The sequence below is a fragment of the Polyodon spathula genome, chromosome 4, assembly GCF_017654505.1.
Source record: "Polyodon spathula isolate WHYD16114869_AA chromosome 4, ASM1765450v1, whole genome shotgun sequence".
NCBI classification, from domain to species: Eukaryota; Metazoa; Chordata; class Actinopteri; order Acipenseriformes; family Polyodontidae; genus Polyodon; species Polyodon spathula.
The window spans coordinates 49,416,572-49,439,071 of NC_054537.1; the positions used below are offsets into that span (position 1 = coordinate 49,416,572).

At 35.9% G+C, this 22,500-nt stretch overlaps 1 protein-coding gene across 4 annotated transcripts in view; it reads left to right on the forward strand.

Annotated features, from left to right (window-relative positions):
* Window positions 1-22,500, forward strand: part of LOC121314606 (arf-GAP with SH3 domain, ANK repeat and PH domain-containing protein 1-like) — a 217,966-nt gene that overhangs the window by 83,708 nt on the left and 111,758 nt on the right. For all 4 annotated transcript variants that reach the window (XM_041248042.1, XM_041248044.1, XM_041248041.1 and 1 more), the window contains exons 4-5: window positions 9,446-9,518; window positions 16,263-16,408. In XM_041248042.1, the coding sequence (XP_041103976.1) occupies window positions 9,446-9,518; window positions 16,263-16,408 (219 nt within the window). The remainder of the gene's footprint in view (window positions 1-9,445; window positions 9,519-16,262; window positions 16,409-22,500) is intronic.

Consider the following 22,500-nt stretch of genomic DNA (forward strand, 5'->3'; position numbering starts at 1 on the left):
CCTGCCTGTGCAAGTGTACCTAGAAGAATTGATGCTGTTTTGAAGGCAAAGGGTGGTCACACCAAATATGGATTTGATTTAGATTTTTCTTCTGTTCACTCACTTTGCATTTAGTTAATTGATAAATATAAACTATTAGCATGTCTATTTTTGAAAGCATTCTTACTTTACAGCATTTTTTCACACCTGCCTAAAACTTTTGCACAGTACTGTATATATACCAATAATGGCATATTTCGTTGAATTACAAATAATGTATCCACAACATTTTATATTCAAAGCTGTAGTGGTTAAACTGAACACTTTTATATGAGGAGGCGTTTAAATGTCAGCAAAAGCTGCAAAGAAAATGTAGAAAATGAAATTTACTGGTTTCTTAAGTATTCAGCCACTTAAGTCAGTTCTTGGTAGAAGCACCGTTTGCAGCATTTACTGCTATGAGTTTTTGGATAAGTCTCTACTAGCTTTGCACAGTAGGATGGTGAAATTTTTGCCCTTTCTTCATGGGAAAATTGCTCCAGTTCTGATAAGTTGTTTGGGGATCGTCAGTGGGCTGCAATTTTCAAGTCAGGACTTTGACTGGTCCACTCAAGAACATTAATTCTCTTCTTGTTCAGCCACTCCAGTGTTGCATTGGCTTTGTGCTTGGATTGCATTATTGAGGAGTTTGGTAATAAAATGAGTGATCAGGAGAGGATTTATCAGTATGCACGTGTATAAAGAGGTATGTGAAAAATACAGCGAACAAGGGGTGGGGCTTGGTTGGAGATACAATACTGAGTGTCCTTTTGCGATTCAATGCCTTTTAAACTTGTTTTACTCTGTGGGGAAAAAAAAAAAAAAAAATGTAAACAGTGTGTGTAAAATAAACAGCACGTGTGAAAATAAATTGGACCGGACGCGCCTGACGAGCGCTGAATAAGTGGACTGCAAAGGGTTAAGATGGACATCACTTTGCTGAGAGGGATAATCAGCACCTTTTTTTTTTTTCTTGTACCCTTTTCCTGCTCTGTGTCTCTCGACTACTTTATCTTTTTCGAAAGCTCCTTGGTCTTCATGGTTGCTTTGTTGAATCACTATGTGGGTTGCAGCTTGAAACTCTGTATATACCTGAGTGAAATTAATTACGTTAAACCATTTTGAGTACACACAGTTTGAATCCATTTCACAAATTTTGTGACAAATCCTTTGCACCCATCATTTGATTTAGGGCTGTAGTAGCAAAGGGGTAGCAAAGGGGTTGAATACTTTTGCAACTGAGATTATTCTGTTTTTCTCTGTAAAGCGTACTTATTTATATTCTATATGCATTTTTAACATTTTATTTTTGCATTTATCAATGTAGAGTAGTTTGTGTAGATTCTACATGTAAAGTCTAATTTGGAAGTGTCGTGGAGTACGCTCAGGTGCCACAAGATGTGAAAACTTTGCAGGGGCGTGAATACTTCTACAAACCACTATATATTAAATTTAATATTAGACTACTGATAAATAAAGTGGTAGAAACTTAATTTCCTAGTGAGTTGTTTGAATGTGTATGTTATTAAACTGTACTTTTGAAATCATTAATTTGTTTTATACGAACAAGTAGTCTGCTCCCTGACTGTTATAGTGAGTCCTTCTGAATCATATTGTATATATATAATTAAAATCATGGATGAATACTATCCATATATGAGCTGTATCGGGGGTTTCCCCAAATATAAACCAATCAGAAGTATTAGTATTTATTATTTTATTTTATTGTGTCACTGCCAAAAATCTTCTGAATTTCCTGACAATTATAGAATAACACTTTTTTTTTATTTTTATTTTTTTATCTAAGCAGAATACATAATAAAAAAAATACTTTACTAAAATAAAAAATAAACAAAATATTGTGTTGAAAAAAGGTCCTAGGGGAGCATCCCACTGAAGAATGCTTGGTCCTGAAAGGGTTAAACAGTTTTTCAATAGGATCAGTATTTTAAAAGAAAAGGGGATTCAAAACAGTTATTTCACCTCCTATACAATTTTCTGTGGTGGTTAGATTTCTATAGATTTGTCTGGCTTGCACATTTGAGTGATTTGAGAGAAAATTAAGCCAATTACATGGACGAATGTCAATGTTATTTTGATCTGATTGGTTGTTTTGAAAATTGTTTTTTCAGAACACCAGGTTTAAATTCTCTGAACACCAGTGTAATGGTTGTGGAAGCAATTATATTTAAATTACTATTTATCTTTATGAATGTTATTAATGATACTTGACAACAGTGAGTACATTCAAACAAACATATGTATTATACTTACATTATTCAAATATTACCAATACGAATTCCATTACATGAGAGTAGATGTTGAACTTCATGCTGATTTGAACTCGGCTCTCGCCAAGATAAGCACCAACTAAGACGTAGGTTATTAGTAATACAGAAGTACATAGTTATCTCAATTATACCTCTAGGCACAGCATAATGGTCATCTAGCTTAAAATACAGTTACAAGAAATAGCTGATCAAACTACCTGAACTGGAGGCTACTCTTTCAGGAACAGGAGTGAAAGATGTCATTGTGAGTCTCCCGAAAAGCTTCTTCTGAGTTTGTAGGCTACAGCTAATAGATATTATTATAGTCATCCATGTACTTCAGCCTCTGTTCTGTTCACTGCCACGTATACAATCTTGAGAAGACCAGTTTTAGTCAGTGACTTGTTATTGTGAACCTTCACATCCCTTATTTCAAAACATAAAGTTTAACTTTTCACCGGCCCTGTCAACAGGTATATATCATCTCCCTGCAGCCTCCCATCCCCATTCATTTACTGTGGTAGTGAAATTTCTAAACCCATTCACTGCTGTTATTTTAATGGAATGGTGCATCAATTGCTATGATTATATGGGATTTGTCTGCAGCTGACAATAGGCATTTGATTTATGTAATGATGAATACATATTTTAACAGTCAAATTTAAATATGATGTATTTCTATTGCTTTGATGTTTAAAATTCACTTCAAATGATGAGTTTGCGACATTAACAGTTAAAGTTAAATTAGATTAAGAAAAATTTTGAACTGTGTTGTATAATATTATGACCTTAAATCAACTGCATACAGATTAAAAGGCACCTGGCAAAGGATTTATTTTAAAACCTTAGTAACAACACCTTTAACAATGATAAGGGTAGCAGTGAAAATCTGTTTTAAATTGCATTTTCACTGCTCCCATAATCTGCTGTTGAATATAGAACTCCAGGGCAGTGGCTTTCAACCTTTTCATCTCAAGTACCAGTGTTTCTAGCAGGGACCATCAGGTCTACCAGTAACTATGTGCAGTTTAAACGGCTGTTGTAAAACCGAGACCTAAGCCTACCTCATTACAGCCAGGTTTGTTGTGTCTGTACTAATTGTTTGTTGCCTCATTCTGCTGAATGGTTAATCTATGCAGCTGATGACTGTAATTTAACTCAGCATGTTTATATTGTAATCATTTTGCAAGTGTTGTGTATGGAATTGGTGCCCACACCTTTGATTATGTCCAGTGGTAATATGGAAATAGCATGCTACAGTTCCCATGCTCAGTGTCAGTGAAGTCCTGATCTTATACAGCATGTAACACAGACAGCTTTTATGATTGTTAGTTTATTTTTCAGTAAAAACAAGTTTAAATTGCAGTGAGTTCATTCTGCTATACAATATTAAATACACCACGGCAAGCACATTGCCATGTACAGTACCAGTCAAAAATTTGAGTACACCTTCTTGAAACCAGGTTTTTCATGATTATCTATGCTTTTAACTGTATAAACTTGTCTTAAAACACTTAATATTTCATTATATGATATGTGTACTTACATAAGCCGATAATCATAAGTGAATTGCATTCAGAAATTTAATTTTTAAATGAAAACATAAATCAAGTTGTCAATTTCAGTGAAATGGTCACCCAAAGCAAGGGGATTTCAGTCTGAAGCCCAAGTCAGTTAAAAGTCTGAAATGTGTATAACACAGTGTTAGAACACTGGCCTAAGTATAAAAGTGTCTTTGTTAGATGTTCTCTGAGTTAACCAGCATGTTACCTAATTAATCTTTTGTCACCAATTATTGTTAACAGGTGAGGGTTTATGAAAGCGTTTCAGTTCATGTCGTGTTCTTTATTTATACAGCCCAACGTCATGTTGCATTCATAAATATTGACACGTGCTTTTAAAGGGAGAGGCAGCATTTTTGTGCCTGACCTAGATATGTATAGGTGTCAAAACTTTTTGGTTGTCGTATTTGCAACTAAAATAAAGGGCACACTGGCCAAAGTAAAAATAAACAATAACAATTATTATCAAAAATGAGTACCTTTGCTGTAATACGGTAGCATTCGCTCTCCTATTTCTCTATAGTTTCTCCTCAAACTCTCCTCTCACTCTAAACCCGGAGTGGGTCTTTTATATTGTGGCTGGTGCCTTAATTACCTTTTTAAACAATTATGTTATTAAGGCGCCAGCCTCATTCCCACAGGCTTTATTGGGATGGGGATTTAACCCCGTCCCTGCCAATGAGACAGACTTTTTCACTGGTCTGGAACAACAAGCAACGTTGAACGCCTTTAGTCCGCCCACACAAAAATACAATTTATATATATATATATATATATATATATATATATATATATATATATATATATATATATATATATATATATATATATATAAAATTAACAACAACACCACCACATTAATAAAAGGGGTAGGCATCTTATCACATCACGCCCTCCTTTGTGCGAAGCACACATGGCCACCTCCCCCCTTAAAACTCCAAAAGTCCTTTTTATAGTTCCGGGGTGGGAACAAAGGCTTCTCTTGGCCTCCCAGTGGCAAGTCGGGCTACAGCACACTGGCAACCCCGGCCAGTACTAAGCCGATGATATCCCCCGGCAGGGGTGTGCAAACATCCCCAGGCGAGGCAGAGGCGGCGACCCCAGGCTAAGCAAACTCAGTAGCCCTGGACGATACAGGACACATTAGGTGCTTACCCTTGGGAAGCAACGGCTGGACTGGACTCTCGGGAGATGACGGCTCTCGACCCTCTAGCAGCGGTGGTTCCGGACACCCAGGCAGAGGCAGCTCCGGACCCTCCTGTAATATAAAAAGGGTAGACAGCAGCGGCTCCATACACTCGGGAGGCGTCGGTAGGAGATGAGCCCCCGGCCAGTAAGTACAAGCCAAATTTGGCAGCACTGATCAAGAGGGAGTAGCCTAAAAGTCGCATGCGAGACGCATGCATTACCTATTAAATGTTACCTCAAGTTCAATGTACAAATAAAATGTGAATCCGTATAATTTATTTTAAAAAATCTATATTGGCGTTCCGGTACTTTTACTACATCACTGTCTGTAAGGTTGGTGGTACCGCCAGCATATTTGGCTTCAGCCTTGCATAAACAACATACTGCAATGTTTGATGCTATACAGCCATCCTTTTTAGATTTATTTTATTAGGAAATTATTCCACACATGTAACTTTGCTTTGCAGAATTTAAGCAGCTTAAAATCGCTGTGTGCTTCTATCATATTTTCTATCAATTCACTTTCTTAGCACTGTTAGCTGACATTTGGTGGGAATAAGGACATTTATTGAGACTGGCAGATATAGTGTTAACAGTGAAGCAGTACAGCTGTGACGTTTTCATATTCTGAAGAATATTTCTCCATGTATGCATCTGGGTCGAGAGGAGGTCAGTCAAGAGTCTGAAGCTTGCATTTAACAGTCAAAATGAATAAGGGTATTGAGAGTAACAATTTAAAACTTTTCATTAGAACAGTGGTTTTGTTTTTCTACCAAGCAACATGACGTGAATGCCGAAGATCCTGAAAGAAATAAATTGGGTTGTTAACAGTTAAGTTTGTGTGAGCCATAACCATGGCTGTAGTAATCCCATAGTGGCACTGGTACAGTAGTTTACACCAGCACATATGTGTATAGTCACTCCCCCCTTTTAAAGGCCCGCAAAGAATGCCTAGAAAATTGACTTACAGAACGTTTTTTATGGTAATGATTTTTTGATGCATTGGGAGGTGATACATTAACCCTTATTTCACAGTCTAAAAATTGGTATTTCAATGTATTTCACAATTTTAAACAGAAAAAAATTGCAATATCACGTTTGTAGTCAATTAGGTATATAATGTATTTAAATATAAATTAGTCTTTAGTCGCCCACTCAGGGACGTCAAAATGTGAGAAATGAAACATACCTTATTTAAGTTCATTATCAAGTAGAACTCGGATTCCCTTGACAGTAATCAAGTCACACAACGTCTCAATTATAAAACAATATTTAAGAATAAAAAGGGTGCACAACTAATCTAATATTACAGAAAGGAAAGGCGATGGTTAGAGATGTGCATGAATAGTCTACAGTTCATTGATTTCTTAGTCAAATGATTACAACAAGCACAACATTACTAACATACATGGTTAATATACTTATATTAATTATGGCTGATCACACAAAGTGTCTACTTTGCATTAGTATTTTCAGTACTTGTTTCTCGTTGTAATTGATTATGTTTCATATTAAATGCGTGATAATTAATTCAACTTCCCATTCAGAATGGAATCCAACATTCCAATAAATAATTTATCAAATTAGTTTTACTGTATTAATTTAGGTTAGACGTGATCTACCAAACTAAACAATATGTTATCAATATCACCCTTTTTAAAAAATGTATGTTAATAATTCATATTTGTCTTTATGCAGATAACACTATTTTGGTCATACACTGCCATTAGTAATGTCTGATTTACAACTTAGCTTTGATAAAATTCAAAATGGTCTTCTATGACTTGTGTCTTTTGCTGAACATTAATAAAACTAAACTTATGCATTTTAATAGAAAAAATACAACAGGTTCTCTTAATTGTGTTTGCAAAATTTGTACTTCTAGTAAGATTGAAAAAGAGCAAGTAGCAGTTTATAAATATTTAGCTATTTAGCTGGACAGTGCTTTTGTCTTTTAAAACTCATATTGGTTTTCTATTTCGCAGTAAGTCATGTTTTACATGTTCTGCTAGGTATACTCTAGTCCAGAGGTCTGTTCTTCCAATACTGGATTATAGTGATGTTGTCTACAAAATGGCCTCGAAAGCTGCATTGGGCAAGCTTGATGCTATAAGATTTACAACTGGTGCTTATATAACTCATCACTGCCGTCTTTATATTATGGTTGAATGGCTTTCATTGCACACTAGGCGATTGGATCATTGGCTTAGGTTAGTTTATAGAACCCTGACTGGAAAGACTCCACTATATCTGCTCAACCTATTACAGTTCTCTGCTTTAGTTTACAATTTAAGATCAGATTCATTTATTTGATTGGTTCTTCCCAGAGTGTCCACTGTTTTTTGGTGTAGTTCATGTCAGCTTGTAGCTGCTTACGACTGGAATAAATTCTATCATCAGCCGTCTCAAAACCGAAATATGTATATACTTCACTGCGCAGGCTAGCCAATTCGGAAGTAAATGAATCTTCTCTGCATATATAAATGCACGACACATTTAAAGGTATTGAGTACGGTGTCATGCTGAATTTTGCATTATTCTGAGATGTAGTTCAGATCTTTTAAAGGTACATCTCATTTATAATACCGAAAGTTCACATTTTAAAAGTACATTAAAAAAAAGTGTAAGTAACCGCATGAAAAAAATACAATGAACCACACTGACATATGCACATATCTCAGAATAACCATAATAATGCTTATTGCAGCATGCAAATAGCATTTGGTACCTTGTGAGCACGTTCTGAATGGAAGAAAAAAAATATATATCCATATAGCAAATTAGTTAAGCTGATTTTCCTGTTTATTATGTTTTTCTGTGTTTTGTTGTATTTTAGGTGTGTATCCCTGTTTATTAATTAGTTGATGCGTGTACTTTTTGGAAATGGGATATACTTTCCAGTAAGGGATTTGCCGGTGAGAGGAAACATGTGAAGAAGCGGGAGTAGATGAGAGCGGGTAGGGTGCACAGGTTGTGGATTTGTTGTTTTTTCTTGATTTGTAGCAATTACATTTTTTGGAAATACGTTTGGTAATCAGGTTCTTAGAAAAGAAAAATGCCAAACACGCCGAGACTGATGATTGGTATGTATAGTGTTTGTTGTGTAACATAAAATAAACTTGATTGTAGTGTGTTTGTATTTTTATCAGTATTGTTTCTTATGTCTCTGTGAGCATAAGTGATTTTTTTTTTTATCCCACGATATCGTGATATAAACATTATTATTGATATTGAACGATATCGATATCTTATCAAAATATCAAAGTTGGTGCCCACCTCTACTAAAATGTCTGCTGGATTATCAAAAGATATCTTGCACAGATACAAATAATTACATATTTTTTAAACAAGTTTTTTTTTTTTTTTTTTTTTTTATTATTAATTCCTGAAAGCTGAGGTGTCGCAAGTATCTGAAATTGTGCTGTAAAGATGAAAAAATAAATAAATGAATAAAAAATAGTGAAATAGAACCATTGATAATCTAAATATCTGGCACATTTTTCTTTCTACTTTACAAGCCTGCAGAATGAATTGTGAAAGTAGTAAGAGACCTTGCATTTTCTGCACCATAAAGTGGGCTCTTACCATTAATAATTACTGAACAAAACAACCTCATGTTGCTACGACATAGTGTATATTTGAATTGTACAAACATGTTTGTTCTAAACACTTTGGAACAGTGTCAGATTATGGTGAATATAGTATATATATATATATATATATTATATAATATATATATTATATATATATATATTTTATATAATTGTAGTTTTATTTGTTCTTTTGTTTTTGTTTGTTTAAATGGGAATTTGAATGTTGTTGGTGTGCACTGAGAGATTTCATGCACCAACTGAAATGAGGCTGTTCACATCTTACTCATTTCATTTGTTGCCCTGTTCTTCAGCTGACTGACTAACTGGTTACTGTCCCTTTGTTACTGAATGTCATTGTTCTTGTTTTCCATTGAATATTTATTTTATTATTTTCATGATTTTCTGTTTTGGTAAGTAGTTGTCGACCCATTTGCTTTGGACCATAGGGTATGTGTTGGGCCACGCCATTTAATAGTAGTTACAATGGATAAGAGATCACACTTTTTGTTTGTCTATTAGGATTCACCATCAAGACAAAACGGCTTACCATTATTCTGGTATTGAATTTAACTAATTTTGTATTTTCATGGAATGACTCTTGTTAAAAAAATAAATAAAAACACATTCTCAAGTGGGTTTTGAAAATACAGATAAAATATTTGAAGGGAATTAAGGTTGAAATTAGGGATTAATGTAATCTTTATTATATACCCCAAAGTACCTTTTAGCCATGTCAAAGCTTCAGTTTATGAAGCTGTGAATCTAAAAATGCAGTGTAAGATTATATTAGATGTTTTTTCTTTTTTCTTTCCAGGCATTGGATCAAGACAGAACTGCACTACAGAAGGTGAAAAAGTCAGTTAAAGCAATATTCAATTCAGGTCAAGGTAAATATTGTACAATGCTCAATCTAATGATCTGTAATGGATAATATTGCTCACACATGCTGCTGCTATCATCACTGTTCTTTCACGTGAATTGGTTTTATCAGTTGCTCCAAAGTTAGGAAAGCATTAGCACGTGGGGTTTTCAACTATGGTCTAATATCTGCATGTCTTGGTTGTTGTCCCGCACAAGACGAAGCCAAGTAGTGTTAAACAGCCTAGACCTGCAGATTTAGGACCATATTTGAACATCCTCCAATGTATTACTAAAATTGCTCCCCCACCCCTGCGCGGGTTGCAGTGTTGGTCACCGTTTTGCATGTAGAATCGTCATGTTGAATTAATAAAAAGACTGTCTTGAATGGATATTTTTATTTTAGTACCTTTTTTTATTTAGTTGTGCAACATGTTCCCATATTTATTTATTTTTTTTACATTTCTAAACTTTTAAATTGCATTCCCTTCCCATGTACCTGCATGGGCGTCTCAGAACTACTTAAAAGTTTAAAAAAGTGGTGAAAATGTAAAATAAATAAATAAATACACACATCTTGCATAAACAGTTGTAGAAGCACATGGGAACATGTAACACAATAAAATAAAAAGGTCCTTATGTGCCAGTTAAGTAAAGTAAATCTTCATGGATGTTAAGTGAAGAATGTGAAGAAAAAACAGTGCCTGTAGGTTTCAGATTTTATTTACTTTTCATATTATCCTAAATAAGTGTTTAATTATGCTATAGTGCAGCCTGTAATTCCCTGCATAAAATGAATAATTTACTGTGCATATTTGTTTTAAATTTCCAAAGCAGGTACCACTGCACTGAAAGTATGTATTTATTTATTAATTTTTTGGGGAAAAAAGTGTAATCCCATTTCATTTGACAACTTTATGCTAATAAGTGAAAAGCTAAGCAGGAGAAGTAGACACGCCTAATGCACAGGCCGCTGTTGGGAATGTTCCTTTGCATACATACTGCGCTTTTACTATCTGTGACGGATGGCTTTGACGTCAGACTAGGAAATTAATTAAATCAACAGCAGACTGGGGTATGAATGCGCTGCTTGCGTATTTATTATAAGTAAACAAAATAAGAGGTTTGAACAAACAAAAGGAAACACTGTTGTAAAGTAAAAAGGCACGTTGGCCAAAATAGACAGACAAAACACAGAATAAAGCTACTAAATAAAATAAGTATAAGCAGTTGCTTATATTTGTTTCTAGTTCTTACTGTCACACTTTCTCGTTCCACCTCTGAACACTATACCCCATTCAGCCAATAATGACTTGCTCGCGATTTTATCTGTCAAATAATGACAAAATAGCGTGTTTTAAATACACAAAACAGTATGTTTAAATAATACAACTAATATAAAATAACACAAAACATAGTGTGCACTGGGGCGGCGAGTACCCCGTCACAATAGAACAGCTTATCCGATTGTTATAAAATTTAGTTACAACATTCTTTACCATAAGTTTATTTATAGTACTAGAATCTCGGAAGACATGGAGGAACCTGTTTTTTGGCTGTAGTTGACTCTCTTCCTATAAAAATTCACTAAAAATTATATATATTTTTTACCGCAGCATTCTTTTTTCAGAACACTCTGAGGAGCATTATAAAGTACTTCAGAAACCATACAAACTTTTCATTTTTTAAAAAACACTTTTTTAGTACTCTGTTTAGAGATAGATGCATAAAAACATGTTGTACTATGACTGGAGGGACCTTATGCTATTACAAGACATTGTTTGACCTGAGTGATTGCAGTGACATAATACAGTGGCTCTCGAAAGTATTCACCCCTCTTGGACTTGTCCACATTTTATTGTGTTACAACATGGAAATAAAATTGATTTAATTAGGAGTTTTTGCCACTGATCAACACAAAACAGTCCATAATGTCAAGGTGAAAAATAAAATATACAAATTGTTATAAATTAATTACAAATACAAAACAGAACACAATTGATTGCATAAGTTTTTACCCCCTTGAGTCAATATTTGGTAGAGGCACCTTTGGCAGAAATTACAGCCATGAGTCTATTTGGATAAGTCGCTACGAGATTTGCAAAATTGCTCATGCTCCGTCAAGTTGGATGGGGACCTTTTGGTGAACAGCAAGTTTCAACTCTTTCCACATATTCTCATTTGAATTGCAGCCCGGGCTTTGACTGGACCAATCCAGGACATTGACCTTTTTGTTTTTAAGCTCCTCCAGTTTGGCTTTGGCTGTATGTTTGGGGTCATTATCCTGCTGGAAGATGAATCTTCTCCCAAGTCCCAGGTCTCTCACAGACTTCAGCAGGTTTTCCTCCAGGATTTCTCTGTACTTTGCTGAATCCATTTTGCTGCATCCATCTTCACAAGCTTTCCAGGCCCTGACGCAGAGAAGCATTCCCATAGCAAGATGCTGCCACCACCATGCTTCACGGTAGGGATGGTGTTCTCAGGATGATGCACGGTTTTAGGCTTGCACCAAACAGCTCTTAGCTTTGAGGCCAAAAAGCTCTCTCTTGGTCTCATCAGACCATAGAATCTTCTTCCACTTGGTCTCAGAGTCCCCCACATGCCTTCTGGTAAACTCTAGCCGAGATTTGATGTGAGTTTTTGTCAACAGTGGCTTGCTTTTTGCCACTCTCATAAAGGCCTTTTTAGTGAAGCACCCAGGCTATTGTTGGCGTACGCAGTGTCTCCCAGCTCAGCCGTGGAAGACTGTAACTGCTTTAGAGTTGCCATAGGCCTCTTGGTGGCCTCCCTGACTAGTGCCCTTCTTGCCCGGATACTCAGTTTTTGAAGACAGCCTGTTCTAGACAGATTCACAGTTGTGTCATGTTCTCTCCATTTCTTAATAATGGACTTTGCTCTGGGGGATATTCATTGCCTTGGAAATGTTATTATATCCTACCCCTGATTGCTGCTTTTGAAGAACCTTATTCTGGATTTGCTTTGAATGTTCCTTCGTCTTCATGATGTAGTTTTTGTTAGGAAATGTATTAACCAACTGTGAAACACCTTAATTGCACACAGGTGGACTCCATTCAACTAATTATGTGACTTCTAAAGACAGTTGGTTGCACCAGAGCTCATTTAGGTGTGTCATAGCAAAGGGGTGAATACTTATGGAATCAATTATTTTCTGTTTTATATTTGTAATTAATTTAGGTAATTTGTAGACTTTATTTTTCACTTTGACATTATGGACTTTTTTGTGTTGATTAGTGGCAAAAACTCCTAATTAAATCAATTTTGATTCCATGTTGTAACGCAATAAAATGTGGAAAAATCCAAGGGGGGGGGGGTGAATAATTTTGAGAGCCACTGTATAATGCTGTGGATGTACACAAAATAAAAGTATTTATTTATTTATTTATTCATTTATTTAAAAAGTGCTTTAATTATTTTTCTTTCCCTAAATGACAATTCACTTTGACATTTTTATAAGCGGTATAAACCACTTTGGGCTGTGCGGTTCCCATGAAATATACGCACTTCGTATATTTCCGTTATAATGGCTATGTTACTGGAAAAAAAAAAAAAAAGTCATGACCCAGGAAGTAATATAGAATATGAATTATTAAAATTATTAAACACATAATCAGAATTATTAAATTAGTAATCCATAAGATTGTTTATTTTATTTTTCAAAAATAAATTACTTGATGAGCTCACTGCTGCAGTTTTGTACTTTTACTGTTTCTGTTCGGGATAAAAAAAATAAGGCTGAAACTGGGACAATCCCACTTCTCAGGCCGTCCCCAGTACAAAGTCTTAATGTTATGGTACACATTTTTTTTTATTAATTTATTAAAATTTTGACAGTATTTTAACATTAACAGTAAGAAACAAACACTAAAAGATGCAAACAGAAAATGTTTTGTCTAAAAGAATGAAGAACAAAAAGGCATTGCAATAGAATCCACAAAAGCCTGAAATGGATTTCAATTTCAGTAAAACATGCAACCATACACAGGAGGTCACGTGAAAGGGGTGGATCTCAGTATAGTGTTCAGTCCTTTAGTACAATCCAAGATTTTCCCGAATCCATGTTTTCCAGTTCTCCACAGTGGGAACTACAATGGCGAGTTAAGAGTCTGCCAACATTGTGAAGTTTGCAGTTCACACACCGTGACTATTATGTGAATAATTAAAAAAAAGAAGAAAAAAAAATAAATTTAAAAACAGGGACGCAGTCTGCAAACTGAAAACCTGAAAGTCCCAACAGACGATGTATACGTAAAGGATGCAAGCACCCGCGTCCCATGTGAGCCTTGACATACTTCCAATATTTTGTCAAATAACCCTACTAAGTTCGGAATTATTTTTCCAGTCTGTCCGTCTGTATCTATGCACAGTAAACATTTATTCTGTGATCTGAAAAAACAGTACATTTGCTTAATATATGAAACAAAACCGTTGCGCACTAACCCTGTATTGACAAATTAGTTTTTCCAAGATTCAAGCTAAAGGGATGGAAATAAGAAGAAAAGACTATAAACTGCATGGCAACGCGACAGTCGAGCAATTGAGTATAAACCAGTAAATTACTTAATGACCCAACACCTTATCTGGAGTGCTGATTGCATTGAAATCTGACACAAAAAAATCTGATGTATTTTGTAATAAATGAAATGGTCTAAATAGATGGGGGATTATATATTGTGCACTTTGGCCAGACATTTTAAATGTTCCTGTGTAGACAGTGACAATCTGCCAGCACAGTGAATATGCCATCAAATATATTTATAATACAAATGTGCATACAATAATGTGATTGCAAGACTACCATAAAATAAAGGTGCTCTACAAAAATGCACTGTTATTTCCAGTGGTTTCTTGAATGCAAACAGTTACTAACACAATTGTTTGGACATGTAAATAACACAGTAGGACTCTGTAATTTTCTGATCCAGTCTTATTGAAATGACTGTGATTTACGGTAAAAGGCAATTAATACATCACGGTAACTATCTGTGGCAAATTACTAACATTTCCAACCCTTTAATTGCTGAATTATACATTTTTATGCGTTTCAATTATATGCATTATTGGGCCCAAAATATCCCGGATTTCCGAACTGGTACTGTTCAAACACTGAGATAATGCAGTATATAGAAATATCGGATAACGAGTATATAACCTAGTGTGGGTTTACAAAATAAATAAAAATGGTCTAATCGGCATATAACTCAAGAAGTGCAATAAAAAGGGGCAATTTTGGATGCTTTCAAGTGGGAGCATCTCTCTTTCTCTCTGTTATACTATACCACTCAAAAACACAACTCATTTAAACCACTTGACTAAGATCACTCCCCATAACATACAGAATCCTTAGCCAATCACAGCCCTCTGTGTTCCTGCTTGCTTGTCTAAGTAGGCTTATATCCTTGGTTTTCAGCACAATGCGTACCTGGGAAATGCAGCTTCTTTACTGAAATTCACATAGCGACTCACTCAGTTCTTCAGTCGCCAGCGCGCTGACTTTATTGATTATTTTAATCGGCAACAGTTTCATTTAGTTCGCAAATGGTGACTGGATTTCTGCCACGCTGGTCTTTTTCATATATTTTAGAGGTTCACACACATCTTGCAGAACAGTTAATAAAATCAGTCTTCAGTGCAGTAAATATATTCTAAAGTTAGTCATTGTATCACCTGCTGACTTTAACACAGTAACACATGTTAGGAAAAAAAGGAAGATAGATGACCTAATAATGTTGTTGTGCCAGGGGAATCAATATCATAAAACAATACATTAAATCCACATGAGGTTGAAAAACTAATGAGAACTGTATCTTCACATTCTTCACAGTTTTTTTGTCATATGATAAAATTATGAAATGGAAAATTATTGAACTGTTTCACAGTGTGTTAGGAAATTTAATTATAAACAGATGACCTGCTAGCATACAACTGTTTTTCAATGTTTAGTGTGTCGAAGTGAAATAAGTCGACACAGTCCTTTAAAACAATTAAAATATTTTGAATAGTAGATATTTTTTAGCCATAACTTTAAATAAAAACTTCATGCCAAGATATGACCCTTCCTACCCTCCCATAATGCTGCAGGTTCTACAGGTTTTGATATTCACTAGCCTTGAGAGTGTACTGAATTGTGTGACCCTAGTAGCTCCTCTTTGTTTGTTTAATATAGATATCTATATGTATAAGAAATATATATATATATATATATGAATATATATATAAGTTAGCAACTCAACAATAAGGTTCTGGAAGCCCTCTTGCAAGAATATATATATATATAATCGCACAGTAAATATGTAATTCACACATTTTTTTTTAAATTTCAACCTGCCATTGCTCAGATCTGATGGGAAATTTAACATTTACAGAATAAATAATGGAATATCCTTCTGTCAAGCATGCAGGGACTGGGCTGACCAACTTTGTGAATGTTAAGATCAGGAATTATACCTGGAATTTATCCAAAACAATATTCAGATTGTCCTTCAAGACGGTGCTTAATTTTAAAGATAAACATTTTGGAAGACCTAGTTAAAAAAAAAAAAAAAAAAAAAGGGTCTACAAGACTTTTTTTTAACTTTGCATACTGTATTTGCAGTTTTTGACAAAATTTGTTGAAAGTAGACGTGAGCTTCTTAAGATGATACAGTATCTTCTATTAAAACCACATTCTTGGTGAGTTTTGAAGCCATTTTCTGTGGAGCAAGGGTTCAGTTATCTTAATTGTTTAATTTTGCTTTAAATGTTTTGTTTTACAGATCACATTCAAAATGAAGAGAACTATGCACAAGCTCTTGATAAATTTGGTAGTAATTTTATAAGCCGTGACAACCCAGATCTTGGCACAGCTTTTGTAAAATTTTCCTCCCTTACCAAGGAGTTATCAACGCTACTGAAAAATCTGGTAAGTATTTAACACCTATAAAATATTTATTGTGTTTTAGACATGGATAGGACTTTGTGTCAAATATGGACTCCCTGTTCCTTAAAAATTGTAGATGTTTATATAACTCAATAACCATATTTTAGTATTTCAGTGGCTTGGTTTAAATGCAAAAATACAAATAAGTTTCACCGTTTTGCCTTGCTGTTTTGGTAGTACCATTTTGGCAATTTGAGTTTGACATGTAGTTTTCTTTTAGCAGGAGGGATTCTTAATTCTTTAACTAGGTTTAATATTGTGTTGAAGAACTGCAAGTGTAGCCTGCTTATTTGGTCACCAAAAAAAGTATAATACTATAAAACTTTGATAAAATGTTCTGTATATCACTCATATTATATCCACATCGACATTTATTATGATATACTGTGAAACTTCAGATAATTGCTGGGTCTGCTGGCAAATATTGTAAATAAACGCATGGTCTCTGTCGTTGCCGTTAAAGATAAGGAGGAGCTTGAGCCTAATTAACTGCTAATAAGTGAAAGCAATGAAAGTGACTCTTGGGATTAATAAATAATAATTATATAAAACGTAATTTAAGGTAGGCCTACATTTAATGCATATTTGTTTAATGCAGTTATTACATTATTAAAAGTTTTGATCATTTTAAGCCTGCTGAAAGTAGGCCACTTGGTATATATTAACATGTTTTGTTGTATTAAAATGTACGAGTTTGAGATTAAACAATACATTATTTTGATAATGATACCTATTTGCTTTTATTATTCATTTTTAAAAACATTTAAAAAGTTTGTATTGTTATTGTTATTATTGTGCTGTAACGTAGCCTACACGCCTGTGTTCTGATATCTACAGGGCTGTCTTCTAGTGGATTTAACTGTTGTTGTTGTTGTTGTTGTTGTTGTTGTTGTTATTATTATTAACAATGGTAGATCTAATTCCATTTTTAAATACAAATTCATACTTCTGCTTGCTCATTTTCCAAGATTTTCCATACCGTATCCTTGTTAACCACTGCATATAAAAAGACTGTAATAATACTTTGGCTTTATACTTGAGGGTGTACCTACAATACCATGTGATTTTGTTATAAAACAAAATTGTTACATAGTTACCACTGACACACAACCTCTTAAAGTTGCTGGAATGTTTAAATTGAGGTACGATGTTGCTACAAGGTTGTGTGTTAGCAGCTTCTCAATGGCTGCAGAAGCATGTGAAGCTAGTGATCTAATATAAACGCCGGTTGTATTGCATATTGATACACAAATGAAAAAGCAAGAGAATAAAGGTGTGGTTTGGGTTTTAAATGGGGAGATGAACAGATATTTTGGCGAGGTAGAACAGTGGGGAGGAGCCAGAAGATTATAAATATGAATGTAGATAACGAATGTTATACTAGTAGTAAGCAGTGGCATAGACTTCTAGTCCCTTCACAGAGAGTTGGCAGAAAATAAATTGTTGTCTCTCGCTAATACACTGTTATACCATACATTCGGATATGCCAGACGCAACATACAGTGCCTATAGAAAGTCTATACCACCTTTAAAATATTTCACCTTTTGTTACCTTATAGCCTGGAATTAATACTCCACAACTTCCAAGTGAAAAAAATATTCTAGAAATTTCTAGAAAATTAATTAAAAATAAAAACTGAAATAGCTTGGTTGGGTAAGTGTCCACCCCCCTTGTAATAGCAATCCTAAGTTAGCTCAGGTGTAACCAGTCGCCTTCAAAATCACACACCAAGCTAAGTGGCCTCCACCTGTGTTAAATTGTAGTGATTCACATGATTTCAGGATAAATTCAGCAGTTCCTGTAGGTTCCCTCTGCTGGGTAGTGCATTTCAAAGCAAAGACTCAACCATGAGCACCAAGGCGCTTGCAAAAGAACTCTGTGACAAAGTTGTTGAAAGGCACAGATCAGGGTATGGGTATAAAAAAATATCAAAGCCCTTGATTATCCCTTGGAACACGGTCAAGATGATTATTAAGAAGTGGAAGGTGTATGGCATCACCAAGACCCTGCCTAGATGAGGCTGCCCCTCCAAACTGGATGACCGAGCAAGAAGGAGACTGATCAGAGAGGCTACCAAGAGGCCAGTGGCAACTTTGCAAGAGCTACAGGCTTTTATGGCCAAGACTGGTCAAAGTGTGCATGTGACAATAATATCCCAAGCACTCCACAATTCTGGACTGCGAGGTAGGTTGGCAAGAAGGAAGCCATTACTCAAGAAAGCCCACCTTGAATCCCGTTTGAAGTTTGCAAAAAAATACTCGGGAGATTCTGTAGCCATGTGGCAAAAGTTTTGTGGTCTGACGAAACTAAAATGGAACTTTATGGCCTAAATGCAAAGCGTTATATTTGGCGCAAACCCAAAACAGAGCATCACCCAAAGAACACCATCCCTACTGTGAAGCATGGTGGTGGCAGCATTATGTTATGGCAGCATCATGTTTCTCATCGGCAGGGACTGGGGCACTTGTCAGGATAGAAGGGAAAATGAATGGAGCAAAGTACAGAGAAGCCCTTGAGGAAAACCTGCTGCCCTCTGCAAGAAAGCTGGGACAGAAGTTCACTTTTCAGCATGACAACGACCCAAAGCACTCAGCCAAAGCTATACTGGAGTGGCTAAGGAACAAAAAGGTAAATGTCCTTGAGTGGCCCAGTCAGAGCGCCGAACTAAATCCAATTGAAAATTTGTGGCATGATTTGAAGATTGCTGTCCATCAGCGCTCCCCAAGGAACTTGACAGAGCTTGATCAGTTTTGTAAAGAAGAATGGTCAAATATTGCCAAAGTTGGTAGAGACCTATCCCAGCAGACTCACAGCTGTAATTGCTGCCAAAGGTGCTTCCACCAAGTATTAACTCAGGGGGGTGGAGACTTATCCAATTATGATCTTTCAGTTTTGTATTTTTAATGTATAATTTTTTCTCAATAAAAACTTTTTTCCCCTTAACAGTGTGGAGTATGGTATGTAGATAAGTGGAAAAAATCCTAGTTTAAATCCATGAAACTCTGAAGCACTGACACAACAAAATGTAAAAAAGTTCAAGGGGGTGTAGACTTTCTATAGGCACTGTATGTCCCCCAATAATATTCAATTAAATGTGACTCTAGGTCACTGTGAATTGCATGATTCAAAGAGACACTCGGAAACCAATTTATAAAACAGCTGTTATACTGTGTGGAAGGGTGGCTTTGCAGGGGTGATCTCAGATCAGAAACACAGACTCAAAACAATGAATGGTGGGTGAAACTGAGGTGCAGTGGCGCTCAGTGCTTTATTAAATAATAGAAAATAAAAATTTAAACAACACAAAACTACACAAAACAAAAATAACAAAAACATATTGCAGAAACTACTGTATCTGTGTGAGATTGTATATTGTCGTGGAAGCTGGTGGCGGGATTTCCTCTGCTGGAGGTGGGATTTCCTGTGCTTGATCCGCTGTTCTCTTTCCCGTGCTTGTCACCTGCTTGCCATTTTCACTGCTGTTGTTGTGAGTCGGGGGCGTGTCCTGCCGACGCCCCATTGGCAGACGCAGAGCACAGCAGGGTATTCTGCTCGGGCACCCTGACTGCCATGAGCTGTTGAGTGTTGCTGTTCACTCTATTTTCTTAATAAAATAATATATTTTGGAAGTTAAAAGTTGTACGCTTGGATTCTTACCGATGCTACTGTGTTGTTTGTATGTATGTCTGTGTGTATGTACACCAATATCGATATTTTGACATGCTATTAATAATAAAAAATTCACACACACTCGCAGAGGCATACTTTTTATTGCTGATACCGCTAAAAATATAAATGCAGTTTGACAAAGTTTCTTTTAGATTAATATACAACAAACCCGATACATACCAGTCATGGTCAGTCCTGTAGGACAACACCACCAACTAAAGTATTAATTAACCCTTTTATTCCAAAGAATGGCATTTAGGTACCAAACACTATTTGCATGCTACATTATGCACCATTAGCCATCTGTTTTGCATTATTTTGAGATACGCATTTGCACATTATTTTGAGACACTATTATTAATGTATTTTTAAAATGTAAACTTTTGGTATTATAAATGAGATGTACTTTTAAAACATTGAAACACATCTCAAAATAATGCAGCTTAATACTTTTAAGAGGTGTCGTGAGTCAGTATTTACTTCCAGAGCAACTGAACATTTAATTATTTAAGGATTGGCTAGAAAATCTGTGCGCAGTAAGTATAGAAATATTTCAGTTTTTGAGGTGGCTGATGGTGTAATAGTAAAACACTTGTTTTTCGCCATCAATATTGTTAAGCAAAGCACCACGTTAAAGTTAAATTTATTCCATTACACAATGGGTTAATCTATTACGTCCTATTCAGCTGAACACCTGTACCAAAGCTTCGTCTTAGGCCTGCGACGTCAGCACACTTGGCTTTCAGTTACACACAGAGAGTGACTCAGCATTTGAGAGAGTGAATATTCGCTGTCTTCGACCAGAAGCAGTCAAATAAGCCTGTCTTATTTTATTTCTGCTTGTTTTTCCCCCTTGGGGTAAACCGCTGAAGCAAAACATTGTTTAAATAATGTATTTTTTTTTTTCTTTACTGTGAGTAAAGTTTTCGCCGCCCTCTGGCCAGAGGCAGCAGCGGGCTTGCCTGCTCCTACAATGCAGATCGGTGACACAGTATTATTAATATTATTTATTCTCTCTTTTCTACCATTACGGCGGTTGGAGTTTTATTAGTCTTGTTTTTTACAAGCATATTGTGATTAGTCTTAACACTTATTATATATATATATATATATATATATATAGATATATATATATATATATATATATATATATATATATATATATATATATATATATATATATATATATATAGTGGTTTCTCCTTTTTTTTTTAGTCCAGGTGCTGTGCCAGCTTACTGCTTAAGCAGTCGCAGCAGTCTGGGCTTGCAAGCCAGCACTCCTGGACGGGCACTGTATTAGGTCTCTGGCTGAGCAGACTAACTTGCAGGCTGTAGCCCAACAATTAGAGAGCTTTGCTCTGCTGTCCATGCCACAATAGCATTCAGCTTTGGCACTGCTTTGTGAGGGCTTGTCAGTGGGAGAGAGCTGTAAGCAGGCACTCTTAGGTTGTTGCATTGCATCCCTGTGTTGCTGCCTTGGTCACACACAGTTTGCTTAGGCCCTGCCAGTACCAACTGTGCACCGTACCACACCATACACTGCAGTGCACCATGCACCGTACTGTACGGTGCCTCCGTACACTGTACCGCACTGTGCACGGTAATACAGCACGCACTGTACCAGGCTGCATGCACCATACCGTAGTATACAGTCTATTACCACTGTTATTCTCATATAAAAATAATGGATTGCTTTGAAAACTACACTACCCAGAAACCCAGCGATGACACTTTTATAAAACATTTTTGTATGTTTGTTTGGATCATTGGATAACGAGAAAACATGGACTGTCTCTCTCTGTTGTGGCGTTGCCTGTGTGCAGTGTGAGTCAAGTTGTTTAAAAAAAGCAGCTATCTGTTTTGTGGATCGACCTCTTTGCCTCTCTGTAATCTGCTCATTGTCCCCTGTCTGGGGGACAGGGGTCCGTTGGGAGTCAACACCCTTGCACACGAGTGGCAGAAGACTCCTTTATGCCTTTCCACCTGTAGCATTGCTTCCAATGTACCTGGAAAAAATCAGGGAGGAACGAGCCAGGGTGCTTCTAGTGGCCCTATACTGGCCCAGGAGAAAGTGGTTCTCCACACTGGTACAGCACATCTCCTGAAGATTTACTTGGAAGTTATCTCAGCTTGCCATGTTTTGCCATGAAGGCTTCACCTATCTTGATCATTGGACCACATTCTACAACGAGGACTATCTGTATAGACGGGATGGACTGCATTTAAATAACAAGGGAACTAGTCTACTCGGAGAAAAGATCCTCGAGCAGGTTCGGAAGCATTTAAACTAGAAAGGAAGGGGGGAGAAATCAACAAAAAAACAGAAGGGAGACCGCATCAAAACAAGAACAACAACTCAGGTAAGACAACCATTAAATGTATTTATCTAAATGCTAGAAGTATC